The sequence below is a fragment of the Cyprinodon variegatus genome, unplaced genomic scaffold (assembly GCF_000732505.1).
Source record: "Cyprinodon variegatus isolate N-32 unplaced genomic scaffold, C_variegatus-1.0 Scaffold208, whole genome shotgun sequence".
Taxonomy (NCBI): Eukaryota; Metazoa; Chordata; class Actinopteri; order Cyprinodontiformes; family Cyprinodontidae; genus Cyprinodon; species Cyprinodon variegatus.
The window spans coordinates 782720-794633 of record NW_015150661.1 but is presented as its reverse complement, the minus strand read 5'-3'; the positions used below and the strand labels follow the sequence as shown (position 1 = coordinate 794633).

The 11914-nt window shown below is 39.1% G+C and overlaps 1 protein-coding gene across 1 annotated transcript in view; it reads right to left on the bottom strand.

Annotated features, from left to right (window-relative positions):
- bmp7 (bone morphogenetic protein 7) overlaps positions 1 to 9540 on the bottom strand; it is a 42317-nt gene extending 32777 nt beyond the window's left edge. The window contains exon 1 of the mRNA XM_015380187.1: positions 8820 to 9540. Coding sequence (XP_015235673.1) covers positions 8820 to 9219 — 400 coding nt within the window. The 5' untranslated portion in view covers positions 9220 to 9540. The remainder of the gene's footprint in view (positions 1 to 8819) is intronic.
- Between the last annotated feature and the right edge of the window lie 2374 nt (positions 9541 to 11914).

Below are 11914 nucleotides of genomic sequence, written 5' to 3'. Positions count from 1 at the left end.
TATATATATATATAGGTTTTTTTCCTAGTCTATTCATGTATTAGAATGTCTCAGTGAAAATCTTAAAATGAATGTAATTAAAAAATGGTTAAAAAAAAGTCTTTGAAAGTGTGGTTCACAGATCCAATAAATCCAATCTGAATTAGCTACATCTATTTTACAATAAAAAAGTGCCAAACCTTTAGCCTCTGGATATTTAAAATGCTGTAAAAAACCTGATAGAGACATAATCCTAAAACATGCTGCTGCATGTCCACATAAGACCATGTATTAAATCAAACTGGTATGAGTAATGATGGGAAGAACAGACTCTGTACCAGTTGCAGCATTTCCCTACTTCTGCATACTCCCTTGCAGCAGCAATAAAAAGACATGCATTCATTAACACTAATTAACCGACATCACATTTGGCCACAAATAAAAATTAACATGCATTTCTCTACACTTCTAGACAAGCATGCACATACATATGTTACAACTTCCCTGGGAGCACACATACAACAGGGTACATAAATCTCTAACAGGATGAAAGGAAAACAAACATTGCCAAGGACAACTACTATGTGGAGTTAAAAAACGTGGCCTAAAGTGCAGTGTTTCCAGTTATCCACACGTGACAAAATACATCAAATATATTTTGAGAAACGGTTTCTAATGTGGAGACGGAAAGTCAATGATCAACACATTTATCAGCTTTTAAACAAGCTGAGAGAATATGATAAAATGATTGCAGGAAAAAAAAATGTGTACATTTAGGAAGAGGTTCTGAGAAACAAAGCAACCAAAGTTCAGAAAAAGAGTGTGTGTATGTATATGGGGGGGTCTTTTGTATGTGAGAAGAGAGGTGGGGAGTGGAAAAACATACAAAAGAACTCGAGAAAGCGTTGAAATGTTTTATGTCTGGAAGCACAGGAGGTGTAAACCTCTAGAGGTGAAGGCTGGAGCAGGAGGTTGGAGACTAAACACCACAGAGGACTGTAGGGACCATATGATAACTAACTAATTAAAACTTAGAGGCCAGCAATGACAATCAATACCGCTTGTTCAACAGGGTGGGCAGGGGGAATTTGGTGTCAGATTGTTCAGTGTGTGAAAACAACCTGGAAAATGGGCCAGGTTTGGTGGTGGAGGGTGAGTTGAGGGGACTTGTTGGACTCTGAAAAGATAAAGTTTCTCTGCACAGCTGCTTTGGCCTGCAGACAGAGAGAAACATCTGTATTAACCTCAGCACCACAGGCAGCACACTGTGCAGAGGAATGTAAGGAGCAACAGAGAGAAGGTTGGGGGAGGATGAAGGGGAGATATGAGTGCGTTGTTGAAAAATCTATTTAAGCTCTTCAGTTAAAAAAAAAAAGATGATATCCTGATTAATTGTGTAACAAGAGCTCTAGGGCACTGCCATGACTATAGCATGACCCAGTTGTTTCTGAGATCGTAGTAATGCCGCAAGCTGGTGACGGAAAGTCAAAACGTCTACATCTCTAATCAAATTTACCAGTAAAACATTTCTTCCCTTCTCTGCTCCTCATTATGTTGCCATTAAGCCAAAGAACAAAGCAAAAAGAACTGGAAGACAACTGCTTGGCAGCTGGGATGGAAGCAAACAGAGGAGAGTGAACAGGGGGAGGGCAAGGTGGCCCTCAGGTCACAAAGGTAAAACAGAAAGTTAGAGTGTCAGCACATAGATCCTGAGCAGAACCTCCCCCTGTTTGGTCACCTGTGTCGTTCAACAGTATAAACTAGCAAGGCTCACTTCCATGAAAGTGAACTCTTCAACATGGTGAGTTTAAGACATAGCGCATATCGGTGTAATAAAATAAATTTCAGAGAAACTGTGTTTACTGTTTTTCTACCTGGGAGATGAATCCCATCTGGTGCTGATTAACAGCCCCAGAATACTTCACAATTAAAATGCTCCCTAGTAGCACAGCTTTTCCATTGGCTTGATATATGGTAACATTCTTGGATCCTAACACATTTTAGTCTAAGCTTGACTGGGATAAATTAAAATAGGGAGGTACCTCAAATAGTGCATTGAATATTTCATTTGAAATTTAATTTCCATTTTCGATCTTGCTGAGGCCTATTTCACCAAACAGTAAGGGATTAAATGTGACTTTCAGGATATCCTGACCTAATTAAGCCTCAACTGGGTTTCACGAAAATGGTAACACATAAGTTACCACAGGGATCTATTGTAGTTCGAAGCTACCAGGCTAACTTATTCCTGGTGCCTTATCTACTGATCAGAGATCATTTTGTCAGTGATTCCATTATATCTGAATGTTGTGGTATTTGTTTATTAGTTGACATTAAAAACTATATATATATATATATATATATATATATATATATATATATATATATATATATATATATAAATATATATATATATCTCAAGTACTTTTATTGTTTTAAATTATTATGGTTGTCATGGTTTTGGTTATGTTGTGCTTTACTTTGCTCCATGTTTCCTAGTTTTATTGGTTTAATTCTTATTTTCTTGTAGTTTCTAGATTTATATTAGTTCTCAGGTTTTTCTGTTTTCCTCAGTTGCCCTCTTGTGTGTGTTCCTTTCCCCTTGGCTGTCTCGTTGTCTCCTCACACCTGCTCCTTGTCAGCTCGTTAGCCCTGCCATTGTCTCAGTTAGCTACATATACTCTCCCTCTGCTGTCACTCCTTGTTGGTTCCTTGTCATTGCTGTCCTCTCATGCTATTGTCTGCCTACCTCATCTCTCCCCGGCTTCTCATGTTTGGTTTCCCCAGAAGTCTTCATAGTTCTGGTTTGTTTTACATTATTAGTTGTTTTGTTGTTGTTTTTTTTATTCCTGCCTTTGTTAAACTGTTTCCTTTTATTAAATCCACAAGAAATCACCTCAGCCTCTCTGCCTCTGCATTTGGATCCTAAACCACAACCTAGACATGACAATGGTACCCTGTGGACATCTTTAGTGTTTCATGTGTGTTTGAAAATGTATTTTAATTTGTAACTGATTAATGCATCTTATGAAGGGAATATAGAAATTTTCATATTTGAAGATGTTTGGAGATTTACCTGCAGGAGCATTACCAGTTATCTGGGGATAGTTTCTTCAACACCACCTGAAAATGAGCCATGCCTTTACTGTTACATAGATAATCTGTGTTGGGCTCAGATTTTCTGCTAGTGGAATGTTTTTGTATTCAGTAGGAAATGTTGAAAATCCTTACAAAGTCCCTATTTGCTGCACCATTAGAAATGTGTATCTGTATCATGTCTTCATACTGAACTGCATTAAGGATAGACTCTACATGAACTGGGCTACACAATACAAATAAAACTTTGGAAAAGGTGGACTTCTTTTTGTCATTACAATTGTCATTGTCATTACATTTCCTAATATTATTGGTGCGCTAAACTGAACATACAGTACATTATGAGAAAACCAACCTCTGAAGCACATAAAGGGATGTTATGTTAACAGAGAATCCCGGCATGCAGGTGAGATGTTTACATCTGTCAAATAAATACATTCATGTAAATTGCATTATCTTGAAGCATCTTATTGTATCCAATCTTCCCTGGATCACTTCCAAAATTAAGGTCTCCTTTTCTTTAACTAAAGAGACAGATTTTATGATAGCATGAATTCTAAAAAAAAATCGTACCCACTGATTGTTTTTAGTGCTAAATTACTTTCACGAAGTAATTGGTGTTTGATACGCACTGAAAGAAAAGACCTCATTCAGAACACAGAGACTGAATGCTAAGACAGTAATTGATGTAAATCTATAAAGTTTGAGATCTTCCGCAGTTAACAGAAGAGGTTAGTGAATGTATATTTGATTTTTTGTCATTCTGCTATTGTTTGCTGAATCAATTAATCTATTATCGAATCTATTATCTCTTAAACTACAGACCTGCATTTAGCTTGATTACTTACTCCTGGCTTGACATATAGCCACACCTGTGGAGCCTGGCTGGGCCTTGTGGAACTAATGAAGCTAAGGCTCGAACCAAATACTTAAAATTGTAGGTCTTATCTTCTATTTCTCCACCTTTTGAAGGGTCATCAGTAAGCGCACCAATCAGGATAGAAGAGGAGCTCTGGACTGTTTAGTAGAATCCAAAGAGCCTTCAGCCTTACAGAAATTATTACAGGACACACACATGACTGATGATGTCAAATTGGAACTAAAGCCTTCCAGAAAAATACCTACAAAACTACATTTATTGAAATGTAGCGAATGGTTAAAGCTCTCCATTATAGTACAATAGCAGGTGTCGCACAAAGTATATTTGAAAAAATAAGTTATATTTTTTAACTCCTTTAGGTCAGCTGTGCCTGTGTGTCCTGTCAAGCAAAGGATTTGTGGGGAACCATACAGCTCCTAGCGGCACCTAGGGATGTCTGGGGCTCCCTATGCTAAATGAATTTGAACAAGGCAGCATACTGCTTCCTGGTCCTACCTCCTTCCTCAACGCTAGCACTATTCAGGTAACACATGTTAAGGAGTCCAGTGGATCCACTTCCTCTGTGGCCTAAGTGTCTTTACTGATTTGAGGTATTTAGATTCAGCCCAAAATGCACTCCTCACAATAGTAGGTCAAGCCTGCCTTTATGTCTTTTTCTTGAATTTATTAATTCAGCTTTTGTGAAATAGACCTTCAATCATATTAGGGATTAAAAACCGTCATCAAGAGAAAGGAACACAGCAACCAGTTCATCGAAGTTTTACAGAAGGAAAAGGAGAAGTTGGATGATGGATGACATGTAATGTTTTGAACATCTCATAGCAAAGTCAGAGGAATCTTTTTATCTTTTTTTGTGTTTTGGGCCCCAATGACTATGCAAAAAAATTATGGGTGTTGGATATGTAAATAAAAGCACCTGCAAAACAGTTTTTTAAACCGAAAAGTGACTGCTGTAGCAGGGTTTTTGCTGTCATTATGGCCAAATGAGACATTGGTACTGTGGTATATGATCCAGAGAGTCTGTGATGGTGATCAGATCGATGAATTTCTATACAACTATGCTGCATTTTTATTTTTGAGTCCATAAACTGAATTGAAGTCAGTCATCTAAATCAATTTCTGAAAAGTCAAACAGAGAAAAAAGAGTGAATCCCAAAAGCATACATAAAATGTAGCTGCTCTAGGTCTGGAAATTGATTTATTTGACTAGCACCGCTTTAGCCATCTTTAAACTGTTTGATTTTTAATTTTTTTGCGCTTTGCTGTAAATATGTAAAATATTAAGGTGAAACAGTAGTTTTATTTAACATAAAAAATAAATAAAAATTTTTAGCTTTGGGTAAGTGGGAGCTCTGGAACTTAAGACTGGATGTGACAGATTGACAATTATAAATGTGTTAAAACACATAACTGCATTTTTTTCTTCAACTAGATAAAACATTTTGATGGTTTTTGTCATCTTTTGTCAAACTATGAAATACAACTGGGACATCTCAGTTGTGCTGAACTTCTGCAGCAAAGTTGTTTCATCCAACTTTCAGAACTATAATAATCCGTGTAAGGTTGCATGAGAAGAGGGAAAAACAAGGAAGCTGTGAGTAACATACCTCGTGATAACATCTTACTGTAAAGGATCTGATCCCCACTCCATCCCTCACACGCATGCACCCCCCACCCCCCAAGCACACCCACCCATGCACAGGTGACGAGTTTCTGCTCTTTTAGTCATCAAGTATGCAAACAGTAAACCTCTAATAACAGCACTTTGCTCTGATTAAGAAGGTATTTTAAAGGTTAGGCTGTTTGTTTTTGAGCCAAGAGGATGAGAAGGATCAGCAGGTATGCTTTCATCGAGCTGAATGTTACAGGTCAAAGTTGTGGCCGAAAACCAGGAAAGCCATGGTTTGTTAAGATGGAAATTCTTTAATAGACAGTGGCTGAGGGCTAATGCTGCCAGAGACCAGTGTAAATAATCACAACAGGTAGAATGAAAGCATCTTGCTGTGTGGCCAACTTTAGTGACATGTATATTGTGTTAACTTACTCCATTATCCTGTCTGGCACACACCCAATGCCTGGGTGACCTGTGTTTGCATGCAGCAGTGTGAATTCTGAATGCATGCTGTAAGTCATTTACACAGCTGGGCTTTTAAACTCTAGTGACTCAGTAAAGAGGACGTCCCTGGCCTGGGGTCTGTCCCAAAAAACCCACACACACCCTTAGCTGGCTCCTCTGGACTTAAAACAGAGCTCCAACAGGCAAAAACAAAGAGGATTGAAAAGGTTTAGCCAGAGAAAAGAGATTTTAATTTGGTTGGTGCATTTTCAATTCCCCCTTCAACTTTCACATAGACTATAATAAAGACAGAGGTCAATGAATGAAAACGGGCCTTTGTAACCAGCATTCAAACTCTGAATTAGGCACACTGGCTTTCCGGACGTAAGGTTTAGATCTTAGACAAGTTAAATGAGAAAACAAAAGCTATACATTACAAATATGGGAACAAAGGAATTTAGAGGAAATTGTTTAATTTCCATCACTTTCTACTATCTTAACTTTTTTCTTCACTCAAGTTAAAGGTGATGTGTTAATGAATTGAGGATCTCACACAAATGCTTAAAGATAAAAATACAAAACTCAGCAATAAAAACCTTTGATATTTATGAAGGAATTCTATCAAAATACATTCATGCTTCAAAATCAGACATATGAAGCTGTGCATTAAAGCCTTGATCTGACCAAAGGTTATTTGAAATGATATTAACAAAACAGAGACTTCGCTTTGAACCTATTTAGCAGATTTTAAATAAAACTTTTTTCACCTTGCTAATGAAAGCCATTTTTCAGAAACCCAAGAACTGTGATTATCTCTTCTTTTTTGCTCAAAAGCTTACTGCAGCCTTGGCTCTTTGTGAGTTTCTGTGGTCAAATCCATCTGTGAGCAGACTGTTGAAAATAGTCACAATACATCAGCTGCCACAATAATTACACATTGCAGTGCAGGGAACCAGTGTCACCTCCCTCTTTCTTGCCAAGACAGTTAAATATTGGTCATTCCAGGTTTAAATGTGAGCAAAAATTGGGAAACGTAGTGTTTTTATACACATGTATGGATGGATCAAGAGATCAATAGACACACAGAGAGATAGTCAGCAACTCCATTTTTTGGATTTACTAGCTACAAAATTAAGGCTCTATCCAAAAGAAGGGTTTTGGATGTATTAAACAAACTTCTGGGTCAGATAGGAGGTCGCATCCACACAAGGAAGAGGCAAAATTGACATTATTGGAAACTTTCTCCCAGTGTGTAAAAGTTACCCCACCTCAGCAGCCTCATGTGGACAGAACAAACCGCTTAACAGGCAACAGCTGGCATGTTTGCACAACGTAGGACTAACTTCCCCCCTTAACACGCATTCATTGACACAAGCAACAACAATAGCAGACTCAATTTATCGTATCTGTCTAGGATGCAGTGTTTGTCGTTGATCCAAACAATGCCTCTTTTCTCACTTCTTGGTTTATTTTTATAATTCTGCTGTTCTCCTTCCTTGTTTTTACTTCTGTACTTCTGCGGCTGGATTACAGCACTGGTGTGACATAAGTATAACAACACCTATCACAGCTCCTCCAGCTTGAAGCGGTTGCATCTTTACTCTCAAACTTTCCCGTGTGGATCAGTCTTTGTATCTGACTGCACATAGACTTACAAGCATCCCTGTTCCAATGCTCTTTATCAGCGTGTCAATCAGCCTTCCAATTAGCCCTAATTAGACCTCAACTTAACTGCTAATATTCAGTTCATTTGATTCAGGTGTGTTGCATATTGATAATATCCAAAGGTTGTACAATAGTAACTAGAGACTAGAGTTAAGAGATTCCCACACTAAATGCATCCTCCTGATGGCAGCATCAGGTTGTGGGGGACCCTTTTGTTTAGCAAATAAACAGTAGAGAGAGATGATAGGTAAAGTAAATGGATAGAGCAAAGAATGGGACAATCCTTGAGGAAAATCTGTTAAAGTCTGCAAAACACTTTGTTGTTGCCCTGCAGGACATCAATCTTAATCATACAGTTAGAGTAAAATGCAGAATTGGCAACCGTTCAAATCAAAACTGTAGCTGCATAGGAAAGCATTGATAGGAAAATACTGAAATATAAATGCATCCCACATTTTGATTTTTTTCTATATACAAAATGTTTCCAAAACACAATTGGGTGAAACTTAGAGTTCCCCATCCTTTTTAATCCCACTGACATTTAAGCTTCTAATATTACATCACTGTATAGCCTATAAAATAAAATATCACTGGATGCAAGTAGGTCACAACTCTCTCACATGCAAACAAATAAAAACAACAGAAATCAACACTTACATGCATTACTTTTAGATCTCTTTTTTTTCTGCTAAGATTTATCCAGATTATGGAGGAAGAAGGACCTGATGGTGGACTTTGAACCCATTCTTCCATTCACTCATTCTTCAGATAAGGCTGAGCTGCTCCCTCATCCGCAACTAAAGCACCTGAAAATTATAGTTTCTCTCAGCTGTTTAACAAAGAGGTGCAGTGGAATCTGACTCTCCTGCTATTAGCTGGGAAAATGCGCTTTGGTTTTATAAACACAGTCATTGTGCGCGCGCGGACAGGTGTTCCAGCTGAAGACTTCATAAACTATTTTTCACACTTCATATGGCACGAACAATTACCCTAGTCTTGTTTTCACACATTTGAATCTAAAAGATCATAAAAGTGTTTTGGATGCTTGTTTTTTTTGTGTGTGTGTGTGCGTGTATGGTCTGTTTGTTTTTTCACATGAGAGAAGGAAAACTGGAGAAAACGTGAGAAACGGAGGCAGCCTACCTAAATTCACAAAGCTCATGACCATGTCAGCGTCATTCAAGAAGTTGTTGTCTTGCAGACTGGCTATCGGCGGGCCCTGAGTGGTGAAGATGGGTTTGTAAGGGTAAGAGTATCTAGTCTCTTCCCCATCCGTGGACATGGCGTTGTACAGGTCCAGCATGAACATCGGGGCAGCGTTATGTTTCCCGTAGAGGTGAGGACGCGGCCGGTGCGGCAGCCCCAAGATCGACAGGATCTCCCGCTGCATCTCCTTGCGCTCCTGACTCTTCAGCCGGCGGTGGATAAAACTAGAGTGAAACTCGTTATCCAAAGTAAAGTTCGCAAAAGTTGCATCTGCCAGGACGCAGTAGCTGCAGAGCAAAAGCAGAACGGGTGCACCTCTCTCCAGAATATGTGCCATTGCGCTCTCCGTGCGTAAATGCGCCAATATTGCTTCACCGGGATCGAGAAATAGATGTAGAAATCTCAACAGCAAGGCAGCTTTTTTTTTTTTTATCAATATCCAAAAGTCACTCCAAGGTCCTCATGTTGAGGGTTAAACACTTGTAACTGGTGCATCAACTCAACGCAAAGTCCTTAAATTAATCGTTATTTGTTGGATAGACTGAATCCGCCTGCGCTTCCCTCCTCATTCAAAAGCGTGCGATCAAAAATTGCCAACTTCGATACAGCTTGCAATTGCGGAGAGGAGGCAGCAAGAGCATGCATTTCAGTGAACAAGCTGTAAGGAGGCGCTGAGCGCTGGGAGGAGTGGAAGAGGGAGGGAAAGAGGGACAGATAGGGCGCATTTTCTCTGGATCTAGAGCGAGTTTGACTTTGTTGTCAGTTTGAGAACGGCTCCAGGCGACACGTGCGAAATACAAAACGCAGACCAAACATGGGATATATGTTCTTACACTTCAGTGTAAGTTTTATACATTCCCACAATTAGCCTACTTTGTAAGATGTGATGTCAAATGTAAAACTTTTAGTTCTTTAGCCATCTTTAGTCGGACTTTGTGAAAAAGAAAACAACCCATTGTAGGATAGAGTAATTTTGAGTTTAGAGACAAATACCTCAATACTGTGGGAGCAGTTGCAACATGTAGTTGCAGCCCTGCTTAATCTGCAGGTGCACTGTCTGAATACAAGGGGTCTTGTGGGACTGAGCCCAGGCTTCAAAGTCTGTTGTCCTTTGATGTCAAAAAGGCACAGCCAGGGCAAGCCTGAAGGTATAAGCAAACTTTGCGGCAGCTTAAGGCTCTCTCACATGGTAAACTCCCCCTTCCCCACAAAAAACACAGGCACACACACACACACACAGGTAAGAGCAACAGCAAAGTTAAGGTACTATATTAAACCTGTCTTAGGGAAAATGCTGCTTTATCATAAATACACTGCTTGACTAAATAAAGGAAACAATCAGATACCACATCCTTGATCTGAATGAATAAACTACTCATACTGAATACTTTTTTCTGTACAAGGTTGAATGTCCCGATAACAAAATCACAAAGGAATCATATATGGAAAAATCAAATGTATTAACCAATGGACATCTGAACTTGGAGTCACACACAAAATTACAGTGTAAAAACACAATACCGGCTGATCCAACTTTGATGTAATCTCCTTAAAACAGGTCAAAATGAGGCTCGGTAGTTTGTCATCTCCAACAGCCTTTATGACCTCCCTACAATAACTGGGCATGCTCCTGATGAGGTCAGGGAGGGTCTCCTGAGTTATCTCCTCCCATACCTGGACTAAAGCATCTGCCAACTGCTGGACACTGTGTGGTGGAAAGTAACCTTGGTGGATGAATCAAGACATGATGTCCCAGATGTGCTCATTTGGATTCAGGTCTGTGGAACAGGCGAGCCAATCCATTGCTTCAATGCCTTCCTCTTCTAGGAACTGCTGACACACTCCAGCCCCATGAGGTCTAGCATTGTCCAGCATTAGCAGCAGGAACCCAGGGCCAACCGCACCACCATATGGTCTCACAGGTGCCCTGAGGATCTCATCTCGGTGCTCAACGGCAGTCATACTACCTCAGAGCCCCTGATCTCTATTTATTTATTGGATATCTGATTAGCCATTCATAGTACACGTTGCTATGAAGTCACCAGCCGCCATTTTGATACTCCCAAGTTAGACCGGTCAGAATGTAAACTATACATGCGCTACAGCAACAACAAGGTTTTCCTCATTTTCAGGGGGGCTTAAGGCTTTTAAAATAAATGCAAGTAAATTCACTTTTACATCACTTTTACACACACTTGCTGCTTCATAGCATCAGTAGATTACTGTAATTTATTGTAAAAAATAGGCACATCACGTTGCATATTCAGTATGAAGTCTATAAATCATGTAATATAACATTCCATCGAAACACAATGTGTTAATAGAGCTCGCTAATACTGTATTTAGATATTAGGAATATTATACACACACCCTCACACACTATCTGATTTTACATCAAGACGGATTTACAAGTACTTGTCTGTTAATGCTATAGTATTTTTCTATTTTCAAATTGTGCATGCACATATATATATATATATATATATATATATATATATATATACATACACTGCCTGGCCAAAAAAAAAAGTCGCCACCTGGATTCAGCTAAGCAAATAGGTACAAGCCTCCTATTGGATAATTACTGCATGGGCAATTATCTTTCAGCTGGCAACAACTTATTTAACCCCAACTGGTGCAATGACTTGCTTCTCATTCCCTAACAAACATGTCGAAAAACGCATCCCGTGGTCGTGGAAAATATGTTAGTCTGTTTGAGAAGGGTCAAACCATTGGCATGCATCAAGCAGAGAAAACATCTAAAGAGATTGCAGAAACTACTTAAATTGGGTTAAGAACTGTCTAACGCATTATTAAGAACTAGAAGGATAGTGGGGACCCATCATCTTCAAGGAAGAAATGAAAATCCTGAGTGATCGTGATCGGCGATCACTTAAACGTGTGGTGAAATCAAATCGAAGAAAAAAAACAGTAGAACTCAGGGCTATGTTTAATACTGAAAGTAAGAGCATTTCCACACGCATAATGCGAAGGGAACTCAAGGGATTCGGGCTGAACAGCTGTGTAGCCGT